Genomic DNA, 24,102 nt, shown 5'->3' on the forward strand with positions numbered 1-24,102 from the left:
GGGAATCAACAGCTCTGAAATCCTCCAAGTCGAAGTTATCCTCCCGGATCCAATGCTGAAGCTTCAGCTTCAATACCTGTTCTGCTCCAAAACACTCAGAGCTGGTATGTACATAACTTCTTTACCTGATATTATCAAATTTTCATTTCATATTCACATATGGGACAAGAGGACTCGTCTACCTTTATCCTAGGAGGACTCATGGAAGAATGTTCCTCAGAACCATCAAACCGAAGGAGGCACTTCCCCTGGAGATCAAATCCAACTTGTAATGAGAGATAAAAGGTATGATGATTTGCCCAAGTGGCCACTGCACAAATTTTGTCCACTGATGCATTAGCCTGAAAAGCGGTTGATGTGGCCATGGCCCTGGTTGACTGAACTTGGACAGGTCTGGGAAGATCTATACCTTGTTTGGTGAAGACAAAAGCAATGCAATCAGGCTCAGATGTGAGCAATTGATCTGCGTTCCTAAATTCTTATATCATGTGCAGATAAAACAGCAATTGTCTATAAACATTCAACAGATGTAGTACATATTCATCTTTATTAGGAAGAAAACGGACAAGTTAATGGTTTGATTGATATTAGTCTCAGAAACAACTTTAGGTAAAAAAAAGAGGGTCTATATTAGCAGAGCGAAAACTGTACCGAGCGAATCCCAGTTGAGCGACACCATACGTGCGAAAATTGCAAATAACGCAAGAGTGAACGGAGATCTCCTTAGGGAATTCTTCCCTTTACTTCAATGTAATGTGATCTCAGAGTTGGTAAACTTAAGAAGCAGGGGTGTGGGGGGTGCAGGGGGGCTTGCCCCCCTGCATAAACACTTAATGACAGTTTACCTGTCTTAGTTTTATTCGGATTCGAAATTTTCAAACTTCTACCATATGGTGCCGACCATATGGTATTCGGAGTTTGAAGATTTCGTTCCAATAATATAGACCCAAAAAAGAAGGGTGGTGCGCAAGAAAAACATGTCTTTATGGAAAATCAGATATGGAGGGTGGGAAGATAAGGCCTGAATTTCTGATATTCTTCTAGCCAATGTAATGGCTACTAGGAAGATGGTCTTTCAAGACAAAAATTTTATATCACAGGTCACTGCAGATTCAAAAGGGGGTTGGACGGTAAGATGCAGCATCAAGTTAAGATTCCCCAAGGAGGAGAGGGATCCTTGTGGGGTGACCTTATAAATAAAATCCCTTTCAAGAAGGTCTTGCAAAGCTTGTTGGAAATCTGTTACAAGTTACTTTTCCCAATGTGAAAAACAAACAGCCGCCAATTGCACACTGACACGGGGGCAGCTGCCTTGACTATTAAACAGGATGAGCCAAAAATTCTAGAACAGCGTGACTAGGTGCTGTGAAAGGATCTACATCACGTTGTTGAGCCCAGGTACAAACCTCCTTCATTTGCTCCTATACAGCTTTTGAGTGGATGGTTTATGAGATGCTCTCAAAATACGATGAATGGGGGAGGACAGTAGGTTGGCTATAAATGGAATTGGAGGAACCAAGCAGTCGACTTTGAGGTTGGAGAGATTGAAATGAGTCATTCCTGTCGGGTGTGACAGAAGGTCTGGAGTGGGTTCCAGAATCCAGGGCATTTCCCCATAACTGAGGCCAAAGGAAGGGAAACCAGATTTGGTTGAAGCCAAAATTCAGCAATGAGGATTATTGTTCTCTTCAACCTGTTTGCTGTCTGGAGAAATATGGGAATCAAGAGGGTAGGGGGGAAAAGCATAAAGGAAACCAGGAGGCCAATCGTGCACAACAGCATCCTTCAGGGTCTCCCCAGACAGGGGGTGGGGGGTGATGGAGATTAAAGCAAAGTAGCTGCTGCATTTGTTGTTTGGAGGCGATGCAAAGAGGCAGCAGCAAGGCTGGCCCCATCTGCAAAAAATTTCTTCTGCTACATTCTGGTTGAGGGACCACTCGAGGCAAAAGAATGGATCTGCTCAACTTGTCTGCAATCACACTGAACATTCACTTTCCTCGAATGTGCACTGCTACAAGATAGCAATTGGATTAGATTACCCACTGTCCCACTGAGCACTTCTTGACACAGGAGGTATAATCTGGTTCCTCCTTGCTTATGTACCAGACTACAGACACATTTGTCTGAATCTCCACTGCTCCCAGAGGAAGAGCATCTTGAAACGTCTGAATCTCCACTGCTCCCAGAGGAAGAGCATCTTGAAAAGCCTAAACTCTAGGAGTGCTGCCCTCATCTCCAGAACGTTTGTGTGTAAATTGTTCTCATCAGTAGACATTGTTCTCATCAGTAGACCAGGTTCCTTGAACAGTCTCCCCCAGATAATGTCTCTCCACCCTATCTGGGAAGAGTCTGTGGTCACTGTGGCCTGAAGGTCGGCCTTGTGTTACTTGATCTGAATAAATCCACCATGATAGAGCTGTTTTGCAGGTGTTCGTAATGAGTATCCGATAAGACATCGGTTGATGGATAACGGACCACTGTGCAGCCAGAAGCCATTGTAGTTTTTGCATGTGGTATCTCACCATTGGGACTAAGACTATAAAACAGCATCCATTGAGACTACAGTCTGTAAGTTACAGTGAGTGTCTTTCTTCTTGTTCTGGGGTAGTTTGTGTATTTTGTGCCTGATCATTAGCAATCTGGATTGCAGAAGCCTTGCAAACATCAGATTTCTGTCCAAACTTGCTCCTATAAACTCTAGTGTTTGAGCAGGGTCCAAGTGTGACTTTTCATAATTTATGGTTATACCTAGCTCTGCACAGACTTTCATAAGGGAGTCTCTTGTCCAAATACCAATGCTTGATGCTTGGTTGGGGAGGAAATGAGCCAATCATCCAAAGAAGGGAAATGCATGAAATCCTTGTTGTCTCAAGTGAGCTGCTACCACTAGTATGCATTTGGTGAACACCCTGGGGACTGTAGTGAGACCAAAGGGCAGTGCTCTGAAATGGTAATGGCTGGCTCCCAGCCAGAAGTGCAAATGCCTTCTGGATCACCTGTCCATTTTTATGTGGTAGTACGCATCTTGAAGGTCTATTGAGCACATCCAGTAATCCTGTTCCAAGAATAGAAGTATGGACTGTACTGTGACCATTCAGAATTTGTGGAGTCAAACTGATTTGTTTAGTTTGCTGAGAACAAGACTTGGTCTCCAGTCCCATTTTCTTTGGAAATGCAAAGAACTGCAAGTTCTGAATCCTTTTTGGTCTGGGAGGACCTCCTGGATGACTCTCTTGTCCAGCAGTTTCCGAGTTTGGATAACTGCTTGAGACCTATGACTGGATGGAATGTCCAGGATTTTTCTGTACCCCTATGACTGGGTAGAATGTTCAGCATGTCACATGTTGGGGGGTGTTCTTGAGAAAAGGGGATTAGATAACCTCTGGATATTATCGTCTGCACCTATACAAATTGGCGGACATTCAAAGCCAGACTCACCAGTACAGGGATAGTCAACCCCCGACTGCCTCCAGAGGTGGGCCATTAGGCCTCTTTCAGGACTGCTGGAAGGCGTTTCCCAAAGAAGGTCTCTCTGGACCCTTGGCTCTGCAAGCCTCCTCTGCTGCAAGGGCATCATCGTCCAGAATTGATCCCCCCTGTGCCCCTGGGGGAACTCTCTCCACATGTGTCTTGGCAAGACCCTTGTGATTTCTTGATCCACAGTTTGCCACTAGAGTAGGGTCTCTGAGGAGCAGAAAAATATATGCCCATGGCAGGAAGGGTCTTACCCTCTGCCTCACACCTGGATAATCTGTCTTTGACCTTGGGACCAAAAAGGGATGTTCTGTCAAATGCAGCATTGACGAACAAAGACTTAAATAGCTCCACAAAGTCACACAGGTGCATCCAGGCATGTCTCCTCATCAATATGCTAGAACCCACTGCTCTACTCATTCCTTCGGCTGCATGAGCTATGACCCTCAGAGGATCTAGCTACAGAATGCAAGTCTGCCAGCTGGGAAGCAACCTTCTCTCGGGCTGTCTCAGCTATGGCTCCCTCAAGGGTATCTGAAAGCTCCTTAATCAGATCCCTCTGCAATCTGGTGAAATGGGAAAGTAATTCAGCGATCATAAGGCAAAGGTCGCTGAAGAAAAGACTCACTTCCTGCATCTCTCCATTGTCCTGGAGTCCTTATTAGGACAATGAATAATAGAACTATGCTCTGACAATTCTTTTTGGTAGCTGCTGCCACAAACATGGCATCTACTGCAACTCCTTTCGTCCATAAAGTTTTGTTGCCTGGTGGTGCAATTACCTCATTTGGTTTTGGGGGAGGGGGGGTTGGCTTGATGGAATCTGGGCTCTCCCACGCCTGCAGAGAGATCAATTCTATAAGCTCATCAGTGGGCAAAGTGAACCAGTAGGTAGACTGTCGGTATCCAAAGGCCACCAAGTACACAAACTTCTCACGTGAAGGATTACAGAACTGACAATGTGATTTCTGGACTGCCAGTCACCTCTCTGTTTTAAGATCTCCAAGGTGTCCCCAGCAGAAACATCCTCAGGAGGTGACCATGGAGATCCTCCATCATAGAGGTCAGTCTCTTCTGTGGAGTCCAAATGCTTCCTCTTGAAGGTCCTCTTCAGAGGGATTTCCTCATTGGGATACTCTAGGGAGATATCAGAGAGTAGGCAGGGGGTACCCCAATGGGTATCCTGGGGCCCAAGGACCCACTGCCCCTGTGGAACATCCTGGTCAGAAAAGATGCACAGGGCATAGATAGGGCTAAGGATCTGAGGGGGGGGAGGTGACTTCCTAGTTGCAGAAACAGCTATTGCCCTCTCTAGAGCCCCAAAAGCTGACCGCTCCAGAATGGAGAGGGAATCTGTCCCAGACAGGCCATGCTTGCAGGAAGGAGTCTTCTCCAGTTCCAAAGACATCTCGCCCGGGGTCAAGGTCATCGCTGAGCTCACCTGCGCAGAAGCCCCGAGGTGCACAGACTGCTCAGGTCTGGAAGTCTTCTGCAACCATGGTCCACCAGGCTCGCTACAGCTCCAAGAACGCCAAAGACCTCTGAGCAAAAGTCCGAGCAGAGGATCTGAGCTGGAAGTCGCCAGGCATATTGGATCAGAGAACTGCTAGGCTTGTCCTGAAGTTGGAGGAACCATAGGGGGAGTGGATGGCTTGGATAGACCTTTGACCATTTGGGTCAAAACCATGGGGGACTTCGTAATGTCCTGTGCCCACAACATTTTCTGGTACATCTGTTCCATGTCCTCTTCCATAAGGCTTCTGGCAAAACAGGAAGAGGACACCAAAGGAGATCTCGGTTTGCTTATAAATGCAGATGGTACCCTCAAAAGGCACAGGGTCTACAGAAGGGGAGTACCACGTTCTTGGCAGGAAGGCTATAGGCTTAAAAGAATTTGAGATAATCAAGACCGGAGAGGCTCGGAGCCAGATCCCAGGATGAAGCACTCTGCATTGAAGGCTCAGATTGAGTTAGAGTCAGAGGGTTTGGATCTCAGCTCTGAGGGATCTGTTGGAGTCAAGGAAGGCGTCTTCTTCCCTCTATCCAAACTTTTAGAGGGAGAAGAAGCAGAGTTCGAATGAGCAGATCTAGATTTAGCCACAGATTTGTGGTCATTACCAGAAATGGCCTCACAAAAAAGATGATGGTAACAAACCCCTGAGAATAAGTTTATTTTTCCTTTCAACCAGGGCCCTGTGGTTAAAGGAATGGCAAACAGAAGTGTCTTCCTGCAGATGGGGGAAGGAGGGCCCAAGCAGTAAACACAGGGTGTGCGAGTCACTGCACGGAATTTTGTAACTGCACTTGCTATGCTTTTTGAAGCCCGCAGGCTTATCTTTGCTTCTCAGCCATAGTAAAGAGAATGGCAGAGAACGCATGCGTACACACACACACACACACACACACACACACACACACACACACACACACACACAAAAGAAATACTAAAAAGGTAAAGAAGAGGGCAACTTTTTCTTGTCATAGAAAGGCAACTCAGGGAGGTAAGAAGCTACTAACGATAGCACCGAAGATACCGCTAAGGACATATGGGAGGGAAAGGAAAGTAACACAACAGAAAACAGTTACTGTGGACAAAAAATATTTAGAAAGAAAAACAGGGAGGAAAGGAGCTAATCACAGCACACAGAAAGTGAAGAATTTTGCTAAAGAGGTTTGAGAAAATAATAAATATCACCTGTATGTCCAAGAGCGAACAGTTTAGACCACATCTTCACAAAGCAGCAAACGAGATCAGAGGTAACAGGGAGAGGTGCACTGTGGGTAAAAAGCCACACACTGAACACACAAGTCTAAAAACTGAACTGCCAACACTGGCAAGTATTTAAAAATTTCTGTAAACATATTCCCTCTATGCTAGCGCTATTATGTTATTTATTTAAAATAAAATAACACTTACAATCTACTTCAAGCGTAGGAAGTAAGCCCTCTGTCTGGCACCAAGAGCAGTTGCCACTATGTTGCAGTAGTATAGCACATGTGTAACACAAACACAACACTGTGTGCAACTCCTGCTGCACTACTAGTACTGCATATCAGATCAAATGTCTGGTACATTTTCTACATGTGAGACAATGAAAAAATTCTACAACTTTAATCTACAATCTCAGTGACAGAACTGGTAAAACTAAAATGTAAGATTTGAAACATTCAAAGATGCTGTTTATGGTTAGATAGCTCTAATTAAAATATTAGATTTTTTTTTTTTTTTTTTTTTTTTTTTTTTTTTTTTTTTTTACACACAACACAGAAATCAGCATTCAAAGAAATTTTAATTTATGTGGTGCATAATTAGAATACACTTTGCCACTGGCTTTTGTAGCTCGGTGAAGTGGAACACATGCAGATTACCCTTATGAAAGCAAAATCAGTCTGCATGCAGTGTAGTTTCTCTTCTACCGCTAAACAAAATTGTTCTTGCTTGTAGTTTTTTTTTTTTTAGGAATGATCTTTAAATCAGCCATTCTCATTACCACTGCCCAAAACCAAAATTTTAAATCACACACTTCAATACACGCATGGTGGAAAATAATTAGAAAGATTCCATATGTGAACTGAAAATGTAGATTTACAGAATACAGTATCTTACCTGACTAGCTTCAGGTGCAGTACTGGGATTTCCCCGTATCCGTTTCCTTTGAGACATTGCGTCCGAGTCAAGTGCATCTAGAACAGAAAGAAACCCACTGGTAGTACCCAAGAACATGAAAACTTTAACTGAACACATCTGGTAGCTCAGTACAGATACCAGTACACCCCCTGAAATGAAAGACTTATGAAACAAGCCACTGTCAAGTATTTTTCCGTACATTTTAAAATACCATCTACAAGTAACAGCTTCCACATGACACTGCAGTAGTGACACAGAGGGAGAGTTTAATTCTGTTCTCCACACACAGCAGACAAATTTAAAAAAAAATCATCTGAAAAAGGATTTCCATTGACAATCTATAATCAAGAAATGCACCTCCTAGTTACTAGTTTCTTTGTGTCTGAAGGATTGGCCCCATTTCCCCCTCCTTCCTGCACCAAACTGATGCAGTTTTCTTCCAAAGAGAGAGCCTCTGGCCCATTACTTTCTTGGGTGCAGGAGAGTGTGTCTGATGTTAGGCAGTGGGCCAGTCTGCAGATCCTGCAAACTTGTCCTTTCTTTACACTCCCGGCAGCTTGCAAGTTCCAGTATAGCTGCTTTGGGAGGTACATGCAGACTTCTGTGCAATAACACCACCTGAACAAGCAGCACAGGCATGGTAGGCACTTCATTCTGCAGTGACAGCACATGCAGGAATACAGGTGTGCCAGTGCAACAGCCAAGTCGTCTCCCTCCCAAGAATGACAAGTTAATGTCAGCCACTCACACCCAAAACATTCCCTCCAGCACCAATGCTGCTAGTTAAACATTAGCCTTACTGAATGCAATCAGGGCTTCATCCCTCTGAACCATAGGGCTGAGTCCTAAATTACTAGTTTTTTGCGGCATGCGCAGCATATCAGTAATTCAGAGCACATGAAAAAAGGATGCTTGTTTTTAGAAACATATAGAACAACAACAACATTTGCTATGCAAGACCAGCTGTTTCACACAGATAAATAGGTATCTATATACTATATTACTCTATATATATATCATGCATGGATGTTAAGCAAGGCTGACCAAGTTTCAAGGCAAATATTACTTTAGGATTGTAACTATGTTATGGTCAGGTACTTTTACAAACCCTGCCTGGGTCCTGGCCATGTCAGTTATGAAAAAATAAACTAATACAACTCGGCAAGCCTGCAAGAGGCAACCAAAGTGTTTTCCACAGCAACAGTAGCAGACAGAAAAGCAGCTCGGAAACAGAGGTCATCTCTATTGTGTATCACTATAAAAAGTGGAATTTTTGATCTGCAAAAATCAAATGATGCAAGAAATTCTCTTCAGAAATACCTTTGCCTTTTAGCATTAATTCCGACAGTCTTGCACAAAGAAAATTGGGGGAAATCAAACCACACTGGGCCCAAAAGACTTATCAATTCAATGAGCAGCATAAGATACCATACACAGATAGTGAAAGAAGATCCTTAAAAACTAAAAAAGAAGATCCTTAAAAACTAAAAGATCATCCTTAAAAAAACAAAAAGATCATCCTTAAAAAAAACAAAAAGATCATCCTTAAAAACTAAGATCTTGAGGTTCCTATCACTTCACATTTAGAGATGCAGGTTCCCAGTCATCCTGGCCTGGAAATGAAACCTTCGATATTTATATTATTTGAGCAGGATAGTGCCCTAGCAGTCAAGGTAATACACAAACTTCTGAGCTCAGAAGTCCTGCAGATCTAACGGATTCAACGCTTGGGGAAAAAAAAAAAAAAAAAAAAAAAAAGCCTGCTGCTACAAGGCTAGGCTCCTTGCAACCTGCATACCAGCCTTATAAAGCTCATAGAACCTAACCACCACCAAGGCCTTTATAAGCCTAACTGTGCAATCCAGCACAACTGTGTCCCTATGTAAAGGGTATGTTAGTTAGGAAGATAGAGGCCGACAGTAATGCCCAAACTGTAGATATGGGTGCCAGACCCAGAATAGGCCTAAGGATGGAGTCAGCTTTACAGCCTGCTCCAGAGCAGGTGGATCCTCTGAGGCACATCTGCCTTACCAACATGTCTTATTTATGTCACATGCAAAATTTAAATTCTTGAATTTAGTGGTTCTGATGCTGCTCGTTTTGGGGATGTGCAAAAGGTCCACAGCTGGGTCAGAGGATGCCCTGTGTGCCAGGCACAGATAGTCTCTCAGAAACCTGTCTAGAGTACAAAGACAGGCCTTTAAGGCTATCCATACAGGACAATCTGTTTATTCACTGGATTCTGCTGGTAAGGAACCTTTGTGGGTGCTTGAACAGTTGCATGTATTTGGCCAGGTACATGCCTAAGAGGGCATTATACTCAATGGGTCTAAGTGGCACTATGACTTCCTTGGACCCGAATGCCATGTCCTTATAAGGTGGGCGATATGATTTTCTTACTACCTTGGACACATGTTGGTCAAACTCCAAAATGACTGTCTACATATGCTCCCAGATCCCTGGTTACCAGGTCAACTCTTAGGGGCATCTATCAATGGAGTAATTAGCCAGGGGGGAGGGGCAGTTTTCCAAAAACGGCATTATAATGCATTTCTTGGCATCATGTTTTAGTCCGCAACTTTGGCACCAGTCATTTGTCTGCATCAGACCCTCTTGTACGATGTTTGTGTCATGGAAGGAATCTACAACAGCACCTAATTTGCAGTCATCTGTGAACTTTATCAGCCCAAGCCTTTACCTCAGAGTAGTAGATTTCAAATAGGAGCGGTCCCAGTGTACAGCTCTGAGGTACCCTGCTGGTGACCAATCTCTTAGTGGAGGTAGTCAACACCAATCTTGACTTACTTGGTCCTGCATGTGAGGCAGCTGGCAATCCAGTGAGCTACGAATGGGATTATGCCCATTTTGAGGACTTTGCCAATTATATCAGAGTGAGGTATTGCACTGAACACCTTAGCCAGTTCCAGGTAGGCAGTATCCAGTGTTTTCACCTCATACATTGCCTTATTGACCATCTCATAAAAGTTCACCAGATTTTAGTAGGCATGATCTTTCCTTGACAAAGCTAAACTGGGTTGGGTCCAGTCTCTCAAGTTTGCCTATGTTTTTGATGATCATTCCCATGTTAACTCAGTCTACAGCTTGGCATATTAGACTACTCAGACCAATAGGACTGTAGTTTCTGGGGATGGTTGATGGTCTACCTTTATGAAGTGGTATAGCGTTGCAATCCTCTATTCTCATGGTAGAAACCCTGTTTTCAGGCTATAGTTGAAAAGTGACTGAAATGGACCCGCCCCTTGTTAATATAGTTAGTGGGGAGGTTATGCTAACAAGTATTTCATGGAGGGAGGTGAGGGGAGTTGGGGGTGAAGTCTATGCTGAATTTGTCAGACAGCAATTTTGCTAAGTCACTCTGCTCAGTGAAAGTGACACCACTGGCCACCAGTCCAGCAAACTGATGTGTGCTGCCTTTGATGTCTCAGACACTGCTACAGAAGGCCTTGTGGTTGTCTTTAGCCTGTGAGGCTAGCTTGACCTTGTGATTGGCCTTGCTGGACTTGGTAGTCTTAGTTTCTTGTTTAGTTTAATTACATTTCAGAGCTCCTATCGTTGTGGGAGTTGCACTTCCTGATTTTAGCCATGCCTTTTTCTCTTTTGTTATATACCCTATTAAGGTTAGAATTCCACTAGTGTGGTTTATTTTTAAAGTTTGTTTTGGTTTACTTCTACTAAGTACAGCAGCCTCTATATAGCCATTTACATGGTTGTATAGGGTCTCTGTAAACAATTCTACACAGGCTGTTGTGAACTTGGGGGTGGGAGGGGACTGAATTTTGATAAACTATTGCTTAGAAACTATTCCAAAGCTAACTACATCATAATAAGCATTACAGGGTTTGCTGAGGTTAAGCTCATTTTTATTTAGGAGACAGTTCTGTAGTCTGACCTCATCAGTGAGGATGTGACATGAGGTGGGGGGGCATGCAAAACTGGCAAGTACCAGGTCCAGTATGTTTGAACCTCGTAGGTGTACGCACTATATAGTCAACAGAAATTATCATTCCTGCGAGTATAAGGTAGTGTATGCTCCCAGTCTATAAATGAGTAGTTAAACTAAATATGGTATTCATGGGAGACTTTAATGGTAAGCATTTCCAATAAGACTAGGTACAAGTTATGGTATTCTAGGGACACAGAGGGTGACCTTTAGCTTGCTACAATATGATATGGGACTTTGTCTATGGTGATTTGCACGTGGATAAATTCCAGGGCATTGCCCTGTTTAACAAACGTAGAGTTGTGCTTGTTGCTAATATAGGACCGAGACTCCTCCACCTTTTGCCCCATCTGTGCAGCTGATGGTCCAGATTTGTGGAAGACACCAAGTCTTGCACTGCCAGAGTACTCGCTATGGATTTAAACCATGTATTGGTAACAGCAGATGTGCCTACATTCCCTACAGTCAGGAGAGCATGGAGTTTCTTGTTTAGGCTCCTAGCATTGAGCACTAACACTTTTAAGTTTCTTTGACAAACCTGTCAATGTAGCAAGCAAAACCCAATTTGGCATTACCTAAAAAGGCTTTAAGGGGGTGGATAAAATTTTGACCAGTATTTGCAAGCCTACTAGGGGAGACCGGTGTAGACCATCCTTTGCAAAGAAACAAGATCCGTTAACCATGCCCTCCCATGATGACAAATATTGAACCCCCCTGGAAAGACACCAAGAACAAAGACAATTACTGAAGTCAATCATCTTTTGCTCATACTGTGGTACCATCCTTGGTGAAGACAGAATGCTGCTCAATGCAAGGCGCATACCTGCCTGAGAAATTTTGTTTGTGTCTTTCGGCTTTTTCCCCGGTTAGGGGTTGCCACAGCAGAATTCCGGTCCGCTAATGATTGGCAGTAGAGTTTTACGTGCTGGCTTGCCGGGCCTAACGCACAACCTTCAACAAAGGAATGCCCATTCACGCATGTCGCCACACAGAAGACACTCTCTCTTCACATAGTCCAGGGAAGTACAACTCAGGTCATTACTCCCACAGTGACTACAATAGAAACATACTGGTATCTGTGGTGTTCTGACTTGAGTGTGTGAGTAACTTAGTTGCTTGTCTGGAGCCAGGATCCACCAACAGTTTGTTCAGTATAGTGAATGGAGCATTTGTGTGTCATACAATGGAGTCCCCTGCAACAAGAAACCTGGAGCATGTGTGTGCCATACAATGCAGTCCCCTATGACAAGAAACCTGGGTAGTGTGTTTGCATGCCTTATGAGCTTTGCTCTTGGGGCTCCACTGGGTGTAAATGTACATGTGGTGTTTGGTGTTGCTTTTGGGGAGTGCTTTAGAGACCACTGAGGATGTGTGTTATGGTTTATAGGCTAAGGAAGTCTCTGAAGTTTGGGAAGATTGATTTTTAGTGCCACAGCATAGGTTGGTCTACATGTGTGGTGGATGTAGTGCGTGTGTTCTTGACAACCTTGTCTGTAGGAGAGATTTTTGCCAGCAGTGAAACTGTACATGTGCATCTCTCACATACTGCGTTTTGTTTCTTAGATTAAATGGTTGTCTGAATATGAGAGAATTGCTACACTGTCTCAGGATGCCATATTTATGTTGTCTGCCCCTGTTTTTTGGGAGGGACTACTGTAGGTCATGGAATGGGTGATAGAGGTCTCTTTGGGTGGTCTCTGGGGTGTGGCACTATACTAGGTTACACTATGCTAAGATTTGACAGAAGGGCTGTTTAATTATATTTCATAAGATTCCAGCTTAAATTTGTCATAATCTTAAGACTTTTTCCGATTGTGAAAAATCAGGTTGCAATTATAGTACGTTTAAAAAAATAAACAGTGCCATTACACAGCAACTATTGAGAAAACCACTTAATTACACATGCTCACACATACGATAGTATCAAACTTGTTTTATAAATATAAACTATTAGATTCAAATAAATATATATTACCAGTAAAATGATAGGACAACGAAGGGCTCAATGTTTAACTGTTGTAGGCTACACACTCAAGTGTGATAGCCATTTCTGTGCATTTAAAGTGTTTTTTGATTGTATCTTTTTTTTTTTTCAGAACATAAAGCAAACAAGCTAGTATAGTCCAGTTTTCAGGTTAGTGCTGAATTCAGGGCTGTGTTACAAGTTTCTGTGTTTGCCCATACCTTACTTGGATAGAAGGAAGTTTCTCTGTTCACCTGTGAGAGAGGGGAGCTTTGAGCAGCCTATCTGACCCTGGAGGAGTGGTTTCAGCCCAGAAAGTAGTAGTTTATTGGCCATTTTGGGCTAATTTCTCTTCCATTTCCAATTCTCAAAACTCATAGCAAGCACTAATAAACCTTAGCACTAGACCACCTATACTGTAGAGAAGGACAAGGCTCTCTATTCAACCTTATGAGCCAATCAGTAAAACAGTTCACTGTACCTATCCAGGCATGTCCAAAGGGCAGTTTCCGGTGTACTCTCCAGTCAAACTAGTGAATCTGGGCATTTTGAGGTAATGTTACAATTTCCTCATGTACACAGAAAACCCTCTCCTCCTACCACCAAACACTAATACATGCCAGAGATGCAATTATACAGACAAACTGGAGGCTAAGCTCTCTCAACCCAGGACTGGACCAGGCAGTCAAGAGGGGAAGGGAATTACTTGCATCACACCACCAGTTTCACAGACCTATGAAACCAGCACCGACAAAAAAACACACAAATACACGAAAATGTACTCTAAGGCTCTAAATAAAAATCTGCAAAAGCAACAGAGACCTCCAAAGCAGACATCCAGGCAACCTCCACCCACCAACACAAACCATGAAACACATACTTCACAAAGCCAGTGTGCCACTCAATCACAGCCCTTAAGGCAAAATAACATACCCAACACACTAGTAAAAGGTAGGCACATTGACGTCCCACTCACTAGGCTGAACAAGAAGGTTACTGTTAGCTGCCTGTCGGGTGCCAGGATCCGCCACATAACACAAGCACTCCGGTCACTACAGAACAAGTACAAATACAACTGTCATTGTCCATGTTGGTGTGAATGGCCCGAGCCGTACCTCCCTGGAATACATGAAGAGACATGGAGGAGCTCTCTGATCACATAGCCCAGGCCGGTATGACCCTGACTAGCATCCTGCCCTCATCAAGAATGATACCACAGTATAAAGAAAAAAATATCAATTTCAACAATTGGCTAAGCTTCTGGTGTCATTCAAAGGGGATCCAGTGTCTGTCAGCCTGGGATGACATGCTCGACAAGCCACTCTGCTTTGCTAGCGATGGCTTGCACCCGTCACCCTTAGGCTTTCGAACACTGGCCAAGGCTCTTACCACCCCATAGTGCGATTTTTAGGCAAGGCTCCAAAGACAAACCCAAATAGCACAAGTAACAAAAAGACTGAGGGTAATGCTACTCCGTGCCAGACGTCTAAGCCTCAAAATGCATGCACTCGAGGCACTATGGAGAAAATAGATATATGTGCAGTAACACAAGCCTGATTTAAGGCTCCAGAGAGCACCCCAGAACTACCAGGCTACAACTCATACCATACATTTCGGCCACAAAACCTGGACCGAAATACAAAAGGTGGGGACGCATCCATACTCATCAAGGATACCCACACCTCCAGCTTAGTTGCACAGCACAATGTTTCTGAGATAGTCCACTGTTAGTTGTACTCAGAAGTATCGTACTGTGCCTCTAACCTGGAGGTGTGGGTATCCATATTCATCAATGATACCCACACCTCCAGGTTTGTGGCACAGCAAGATGCTTCCGAGATCATCCATGTGCAACTAACAATGGGCAAAACTGCAATTCAAATTGCAGCTTGCTACAGATCACCCACCATATCCCAGGACCCCAACTCCGCACTTCTGGAAACTCTGGGAAACAAAGGTCCTACTAAACACCATGATTTTGGGCGATTTCAATTATCCAAACATTAACTGGGAGAACTACTCAAGTACCAACTTCCTTGCCCAACATTTCCTAGAATTTATAAACTCAAATGCCCTGGATCAACTGGTCAACACCCCCACCAGAGGTGACAACATATTGGACCTGGTCTTCACCAACATGGGCGACCAGTGTTCCACACCAGAGGTAAACCCCTCACTGGTTAGATCTGACCATAAACTAATCAATCTGGATATCCACATTCTGCCCCCACCCCCGGTCAAAGAAGCTACCGTGAAAAGCTTTTCAAAAGCAAACTTCACATTACTTAAGACAGAGGTGGAAAGTTTCAAAGCCCCCATGCTAAAGGATAACACTGTCCAAGCTGCAAAATCCTTTACTAATGCACTCTATGGGCACCTACAAGAATGTATGGATCAGTTTTATTTTAAAACCTGAAGAAGCGTACTTGGATGTACGTGAAAGCGCTTGTTTGATATATACCTTGAATAAATCTTGTTTGTTCATCATCGTGGAGGTCTCCGCTTGCTCTATTTTGTGAATGTATGGATCATGCTATTCCAAGCAAAACCAGGACTCATTCCACCAAGAAAAGGAAACCAGTCTGGTAGACCCCTGCCATAAACAAGCTATACAATAGGAGGAGGAAACTAGTTCAGAAAAGAGTAAAATCCAAAGAAGGGAAGACATCCTTGATCAGTATCAGCTTCGAAAGAAAAATTGCTAAGGACTCCAAAGATAACTACAAGGCATTCTTTAGCTATGTCAAGAATCTAAGGGGCAATCCTCAGATCTGCTTGGAGTTAACACAGAATGGCACAAAATACACTGAACTGACAGATCTAGCCAACATCCTGGCAGACAGATTCAGTGCAAACTGTACCCTCCTCTCACCCCCAAAAGGGCCCGCAACTATACCAGAAGAATGTAGTGCCCCTGAAATCACAGACACTCAGGTTAAAACAGCCCTATCCAAAGCCAAAAACATAGCATCAATATAGGACAAGTGTCCCAGGCTGCGTCCTACATGAGCTCAAAGATGAACTAACCCCTCACCTAAACACACTGCTCAAACTCAGCCACTCCACAGGCTACGTGCCTATAGAGTGGCGCACAGCAACGGTTATTCTGCTCCACAAAGGTGAAGCCACAACAGACCCCGGGAACTATCACCCTATAAGCCTAACTAGCTTGGTCTGCAAGGCTATGGAGCGCATCCTCATGAATATCATTAATAGAGGCATTGGGAATCTCCAAACACTGTCCCCTACCCACTTCGGGTTTGTTAAGGGCAGATCATGCCTCCTAAACCTGGTGGACTTCTTTGAGACAGTTACCAAGGCTATAGACGAGGGAAAGGTGGTCCACACAGCCTACCTAGACCTCGCAAAGGCCTTTCAGGTATTATAGACAAGCTCACCAGCCTGAACATAAACCCCTACGTCACGAGATGGGTTGCCAACTGGCTCATGAACAGAACCCACATGGTAAGAGTGGCGGGAGCTAGGGATGACTCTAAACCGGTTACAAGTGGCACTCCTTAGGGCTCAGTCCTAGGACCCCTCCTGTTCGGCATATACTTCTCAGAGGTACAGGAAAGCACAGGAGGACAATGGCTGACCAAGTTCACAGAAGACTGTAAACTAGGGGCTATAAACTGACTCTCCGGCTGACAAAGACATCCTCCAAAAGGGTCTCACAGACAGATACCTGGTGTCAAAACCATGGCCTCAAGCTAAATGCCAAAAAGTGCACAGTCATCCCCTTTGGAAAAAACAAAGTACCCACAAACTATCACATAGGTGGTAGCCCCCTAAATATGGAAGACATAAGGGATCTGGGGAAAGTACCCACAAACTACCACATAGGTGGTAGCCCCCTAAATACGGAAGACATAATAAGGGATCTGGGGACCGAAGTAGATAGTAACCTCTCCTTTGATAATCACATTGCCAAAGTAGTTAGAAAATCCTTCTATGTGGCTCATCTAATCACAAAAGGGTTTGCATCCAGACCAAAAGAGGTCACTGTGCCCTTCTACGCATCACTCATCAGACCTATCATAGTGTACAACACCCCATTTGGGATGTACCTTACAAGACACCTGCAACAGCTAGAAAGACCACAGAAGTACCTCACCAAGAGGATCACTGGCCCCAAACAGATGCCCTATGCAGCTCGACTGAAGACACTCCAGCTGTACTCTGTTGCATACCGTCTTCTCAGAGGTGATCTCTGCCTGACATACAAGGCCATGTCCAACCCAGAATTGATGGACATGGTCCACTTAAAGAAAACCATATCCCCTGGAGCCACACGCTCTAGGGATGCAAACCTCGCCACAACAATAAATGGGCCATGCTGGAGGGACAGATTCATGTCCCAGAGACTTCCCATGCTCTGTAACAAGATTCCAATTTACATTAGGCAGAGCTCCTCGCTAACCCTCTTCAAGGGAAACCTTGACGAGTGGATGGGAAACAAAGTTTACCCTGTGGATCACTTCAATGGCTCTGCTGGACAGGGGTGAAATCCAACACATTCCGGCTAGGCTTATAAATGCCTTCGGGCAGATAGCCTAGTACCTACCTATGAACCTATAAGATGTATGGCTTTTCTGGAACAGAAATTCTTCAGTGATGCATAATGATGCAAGGACAGTGCAAGACTATACAAGCTCATAAGTAGTTACAAGGCTTGCAGTCCAGTGTGGACCACTGAGGAGACTAGCTCAAATTCCCAGTTGCCCCCAAGCATTGTCTGGTTAAATGACTTGCCCAAGTTCACACAGTAGTCAAATAAGAATGGAGTGAATCAAACCCTGTACCACATGGACTACAGCTCACAACCGTAATCCTCTGCAGACCGCTAGATTAGAAGAGGACAAGACTACAAAAAATTTACTGCTGGTATACACTTTTGTAGAACAGTATCCCGAATTATTTAAGTCTCTTGTTAGACAAGTACACTCTCAACAGAATTTTCCTTCAGTTATCCAACTAAATTTCATAGTTTTTTACATAATGAAATACACAAAAATGCTGAAAGTACACATACAAAGCTATAGAGAAAAGACAATGCTAGAAGTAGCCAAGGCCTGTCATCAAGACAATACTCAAAGAACACATTTCTGAAGTTATCCAGAAATACAAGAAACAATGAAGTTTTTGGTACAGCCTAAGGATGGGAATTGTGGTTATTGAACGATGGTTACAATTAACAAATTTTAAACCCTGATTCAGCATGAAGGCAGACGTGCAGGCAAAGTAAGAGCAGCAGCATATACAGTGGCAGCTGTTATATTTAATCAGTGTACAGTACTAACAAACAAAAGTTTAGTCAAAAATTGTCCCATTTTTACAAAATGATGGTAGAATAAAAGACACAGTTTATAAAAAGCAAAGATGCAGTTTTTACGGACACAAAAGACAGGGTTTGGAAAGATAAATGTGATGCCAGTGTAAGAATGAGTAGTAAATACAGCCACCATTTATTTTGCAACTATGCAGTGTTTAGCTACATTTAGGAAGCAGATAAACTATATATCCCAGGCATGTTTTGCATCTAAATGCAAGCATTAATTTTCCTGTAAGCTAGGTGGGTTGGGGGGGTCATTTCATACAACTGCATAGCAACAGATTATGCTGAATACCTCCGAGTCATTTAACAGGGACACTGTGTAGAAAAATGAAATAGGTGGTGAATGGGGCAATTTATTATCCTAGGAGACTAGATGTCAAAATAACGTTAGATCTGGTGTCTCAAATTAAAGTCTCCAGAATTACTACATGAGGAATCACACTCATCTGATGACTGAAGTCTCAAAAAAGAAAAGTGGTCAATGCAGCTAGGAATGTAGACGTATTGCTTCTTTTACTCAGAACTACACTTATTTGAAGGCCGTGAGTATGAGATCCCCGCTTTAGGTGCATAGGATATGTACACGTTAAATGCGTGTGTCTCACTGAATTAAAGGAGTTTAATTTGTTAGCAACTATAGTGCCTTTCCGCAACAAAACCAGCCACACCTTATGCTATTACTACATTATTCAAAGCAGGCCACCCAACTGATTCTTTGATTCAGAAATACCAAAGAGAAGTACAATCCCATCATCAGCAGGATTGTAGTGTGTTAAGGCTCATGGATTGGCCAGCAAAACCTCATGCAAATGTGACCATATAGGACACAGCAAATGCTAAACAGACATTTTCTCCCTACCATCTCTAAGAAATATACTGGAATCTGAAGAGTGCAGTGCAGTGATTCAAAGTTCTGCTAGGTGAATGCTGAAATCTGCTGCAGCTTCTAACTGCTGAAATCTGCTGCAGTCTGGGGGTGGTGGTAGCGGACTGCTATAGTCTGGAGGGGCAGGGGAGTGCAGCAGCTAACTGCTGAAATCGAATGCAGTCGGGGGGTGCAGCAGGTGACTGCTGAAATCTGCTGCAGTCTTTGGGAGCATGAGTGTGGCAGCTGACTGTGTGAGCAGTGTAGGCACATGCAATTGACTGGTAGGGTAAATATTAACATGGTTATCCATGCTAGTGTTAAATTCTGGAACATGAAAATAATACATTAATGAGATGCTGTTCATAACAGCATTATGCCTCAAAACAAAGAATATCACCATAGTACTATTAGGTATTGTAGTACTGCCCAGACAGTGTTACTGGATATATATATATATATATATATATATATATATATATATATATATATATATAAATCCAGGCTCTGATCACCACAGCTAAACAGCAAACGTAAATTTATTGATATAAGGTGGTTTGTTGACTCTTAGTTCTTCAGAAAAAGCTCAAGATTCTAAAAGATGTATTGTAGACAAAAAAAGCTGAAGAAGTTTACCATAGATCTAGTGGAATGGGCTTTTGGTGGTTTTAGTAAAAGAAAACCCACTTTTTCGTACAAAAAAGTAAGTCAGTCAACCAATTAGCTAAGGTTACTTTAGAAACTGGTTTGCCTAATTTTGATTCCAAAAAGGAAACCAATTGTTCTGATTTTCTGAAATTTGTAGTTCTGTGAAGACAGAAATGTAATTGTCTGTGAACAACCAGTGTAACATATGCTCTCCTTTGATCGAGAAATTTAGAAAGAAAACAGATTGATAACTTGGCCAATATTGGATTCTGACACTACCTTGGGTAGAAAGAAAGGTATGGTTCATAAATCCTGGTATGAAAATGGTTCATAATATCCTTATGTAAAATCAAGTAAGGAGGTTTAGATGACTATTTTTCCAGGTCAAATATTTTAGTTCCCACTTAACCGATGGCTCAAAATGGGGTGGAATTAAAGTCAATTCTGCAAAACCATGTTTAAATCCCAAGGTGGATCAGGGTCCTTTAACGGAGGGCTACGCAAGTTCCTCAGAGAAAGACTTTGAAGTTTGGAAGATGCTAAAGTCGAATTATTCACTCCTGTATGAAAATTAGAACTGGCTGCCAGCTGCACTAACAGTTGAGTTAACACCTTCATTAAAAATTGTAGCTAAAAAGTCAAGAACTTTAGAAATCGGTACTGAAAGAGATGTGTATGCCTAAACAACAAATCTTTTCCATTTGCTTTTGTAAGCTTTTCTAGTGGAGGCCTTGTGAGATAGAATATGATGAGCACGTGAAGAGAATCTGGGTTCTCTAGCAATCAACAGACCTGGAGAAATCAAGCAGTCAATTTGAGGCCTGAAATGTCCAGATGAACCATGTCTTTTGGGCAAGACAGTAAATCTGGAGTTGGATCCAGGGTGGATGAAGAAGATGAAGCCAAAGATAGGGAAACCAGATTGGAGGAGGCCAGTAAAGGGCAATGAGGATAACTGTGCTCTTCAAATACAGATGCTTTCTGAAAGAACTGGGAATGAGGAGTAATGGTGGATAAATTTACAGGAGACCGGAGGTCCTAGCGTGAAGTAGAGTCTCTCGGGGACTCCCCCACTGGGGGGGGGGGGGGGGGGGGAGTCAGGACAAATAACCTGCTGCACTTCTTGTTGATGGGAGATGCAAAGTCTGCACCATGTTTGGCCCCACCGACAGAAAATCCTTACACCCACCTTCATGTTCTGAGGCCACTCCTGTGGCATTAGGACAAGCCGGCTTAATTTGTTTATGTATCACACTGGACTTCCACAGAATGTGCATGGTTATCAGAAAATGACTGGATGAGATCACCCATGGCCACACTCTCATAGCTCCTTGACAAAGAGCTAAAGATCTGGTTCTCCCTGGTTTAATGTTACTGCTTGGTGTAACTCATTCTAAGCCTTTTGGTTTAAACACTTGGGCTTCGGACCAGTTAGTTGTTTTGCACTGAGAGGGTTTGTGGTCTGCACTGTTGTGGCAGAACAGGTAGCTTACATCCTTCTAGGTTGAGAACTGCTGATTGAGGGCTCAGTGTCTGTTATTCTAAAAGTGTATTAATTCTGGTTTAAGCACTTGGGCTTTCAAGCCAGTTATTTTACATTAAGAGGGTTTGTGGTCTGCACTCTTGTGGGAGGAGAGGCTGGACTCTGCCCTTCTGAGCTGGGAATTTCTGGTTAAAGGCTTATAGTGCATGCATATCTGAACTGTTTCTTACTGAAGTTGGTGCGCCTTGTTTGCTGTGGCATAGACTGGATTCGGGCCTGCTGGATCTAGCTTTGTTTGTGTAACTTGAGCACTAATCCAGACATTCTCTAAAGTATTCAATGGTATTTATTACTGCTTGGTTGTAACTTGATTAAAGTGTAGCTATCATTCAAGTCTTTTGGATTAAGCACTTGGGCTTCAGACCAGTTGTTTTACATTAGGAAGGTTTGTGGCAAGCACTGTGGTGGCAGGACAGGTAGCTTTCATCCTTCTAAGTTGGGAACTGCTGATTGAGAGCCCAGTGTCCAAGTGTATTAGTTCTGGTTTAGGCACTTGGGCTTCAGGCCAGTTATTTTACATTAAGAAGGTTCGTGGTCTGCACTCTTGTGGGAGAAGAGGCTGGACTCTGCCCTTCTGAGCTGGGAATTTCTGGTTAAAGGTTTATAGTGCCTGAATATTTGAACTGTATCTTACTGAAATTGGTTCACCTTGTTTGCTCTAGCATAGACTAGATCCAGGCCTGCTGAATCTAGCTTTGTTTATATGCTTGTTGTTTGTTTGCTTGTTATTTCCCTGGAAGCTAATTCCACCTAATCGCAACTTCTCAGCTTCTGTGGATCACTAGTGATATCTGCATTGCTTACTGTACTTATTTCCTTGTTTCACTTGAAAGAAAGTTACTGTTTGTCGTTTTTGCATTTAGTTACTTGTAACACATTGCACTCAAGTTACCTGGCACTTGCTCACTAAAGCAATTATATAAGTCAGCACTAAAAATTAAAAGCACTACACCCTCACTCCCCACTGGCCCTTGTTTTCAATTAAGGAATTCCTAATATTATTCTAGCATGTCCAAAGGTCAGTTGTCAATCTTCTCTCCGGTCCAGCTGGTGAATCTGGGAATCTTGAGGCAATGTTATAACTGCCTCATGTACACAGACAACCCTCTCCTCCTCCCACATAACACAAATACTTGCGAGAGATGCAGCTATTTAGCCAAACTGGAGGCTGAGCTCTCTCAACTCAGGACTGGCAAGACCAGACAGGAGGAGAAGGCAACTACACACACCACAAAACCAGCCTCACATAATGCTACCACTCCACTGAATCAAACACATAAACACACAAAGACATACTCGAGGCTCTGAGTAAAAATTTACCTAAACAGCAGAGGCCTCCAAAGCAGACACCCAAACAACTGCTACCTCAAGACACCCCACAAGCAACACATAAACCACAAAAGCAGTGTGCAAAGCAGTCACAGCCCTTAAGGCCAAATACAACACCAAACATACTTGTCATAGGTGACTCCATAGTCAGACACACTGACGTCCCACTCACCAGGCTGAACAAGGAGAGGGTCACAGTAAGCTGCCTATCGGGCTAGAATCCGCCACATAACACAAGCACTTTCGGGTCACTCCACGGCAAGTACAAATATGACACAGTCATTGTCCATGCTGGTGTGAACGACCTGAGACGTACCTCCCTGGACTACATGAAGAGACCTAGAGGAGCTCTCCGATTATGTAGCCCAGGCAGGTATGACCCTAACCCTGAGCAGTATCCTTCCTTCACCAAGAATGATGCCACAATATAGAGACAAGATGATCAGCTTTAACAATTGGCTTAATGTCTGGTGTCAAAGGGGATCCAGTGTCTGTCTGCCTGGGATGACATGCTTGACAAGCCACGCTGCTTCAAGGGCGGCTTGCACCTGTCACCCTGGGATTCGGATATTGGCTAAGGCTCTTGCCACCCTCATAGTGCCTTTTTTAGGCAAGGCTCAAATTCTAAACCTACCACCCTAGAAAACAAAAATGGGAAGAAACTGAAGGTAATGCTGCTCAATGCCAGAAGTCTAAATCTCAAAATGCACGCACTCGAGGCCCTTCTCAGTATGGAGAACATCGATGTCTGTGCTGTAACTGAAACCTGGTTCAAGGCTCCTGAGAGCACCCCGGCACTATTAGGTTTTACCTCATATCATGCGTTCCGGCCCCAAAACCCGGACCACACCACAAAAGGAGGGGGTGTATCCATATTCATAAAGGATACCCACACCTCCAGGTTGGTGGCAACGCATGAAGCTTCGGAAACCATCCAGGTGCAACTAACCATAGGCAAAATTGCTCTACAAATTGTAGCATGCTACAGGCCACCCTCTCAAACTCAGGAACCCCACACAGCCTTCCTGAAGACACTGGAGGGTATAAATGTATCTCCAAACACCATCATATTGGGTGACTTCAACTACCCGAATATAGACTGGGAACATTACACAAGCCCTAACTTTCTAGCCCAACGGTTCCTGGAGTTCATAAATTCAAATGCCATGGAACAGCTAGTCACTGTTCCCACGAGAGGAGAAAATATACTAGATCTCATTGTCACAAACATGGGGACAAAATGCTCCACACGAAGTATATCCCTCATTGGTGAGATCTGATCATAAACTAATCTCACTGGAAATCCACATCCCGCCCCACCCCAAACAAAAAGACCATAGTGAAGAACTTCTC

At 43.5% G+C, this 24,102-nt stretch overlaps 2 protein-coding genes across 7 annotated transcripts in view; one reads left to right on the plus strand and one right to left on the minus strand.

Annotated features, from left to right (window-relative positions):
- Positions 1–24,102, plus strand: part of LRRC71 (leucine rich repeat containing 71) — a 2,015,367-nt gene that overhangs the window by 707,260 nt on the left and 1,284,005 nt on the right. The window lies entirely within an intron of this gene.
- The window catches only part of LOC122808792 (non-structural maintenance of chromosomes element 3 homolog), a 131,979-nt gene that overhangs the window by 87,020 nt on the left and 20,857 nt on the right, over positions 1–24,102 (minus strand). For all 4 annotated transcript variants that reach the window (XM_044079836.1, XM_044079835.1, XM_044079838.1 and 1 more), the window contains exon 2: positions 7,082–7,158. In XM_044079836.1, the coding sequence (XP_043935771.1) occupies positions 7,082–7,138 (57 nt within the window). In that variant the 5' untranslated portion in view covers positions 7,139–7,158. The remainder of the gene's footprint in view (positions 1–7,081; positions 7,159–24,102) is intronic.

The sequence above is a fragment of the Protopterus annectens genome, chromosome 8.part0, assembly GCF_019279795.1.
Source record: "Protopterus annectens isolate FY-2018-M chromosome 8.part0, PAN1.0, whole genome shotgun sequence".
Lineage (NCBI taxonomy): Eukaryota > Metazoa > Chordata > Ceratodontiformes > Protopteridae > Protopterus > Protopterus annectens.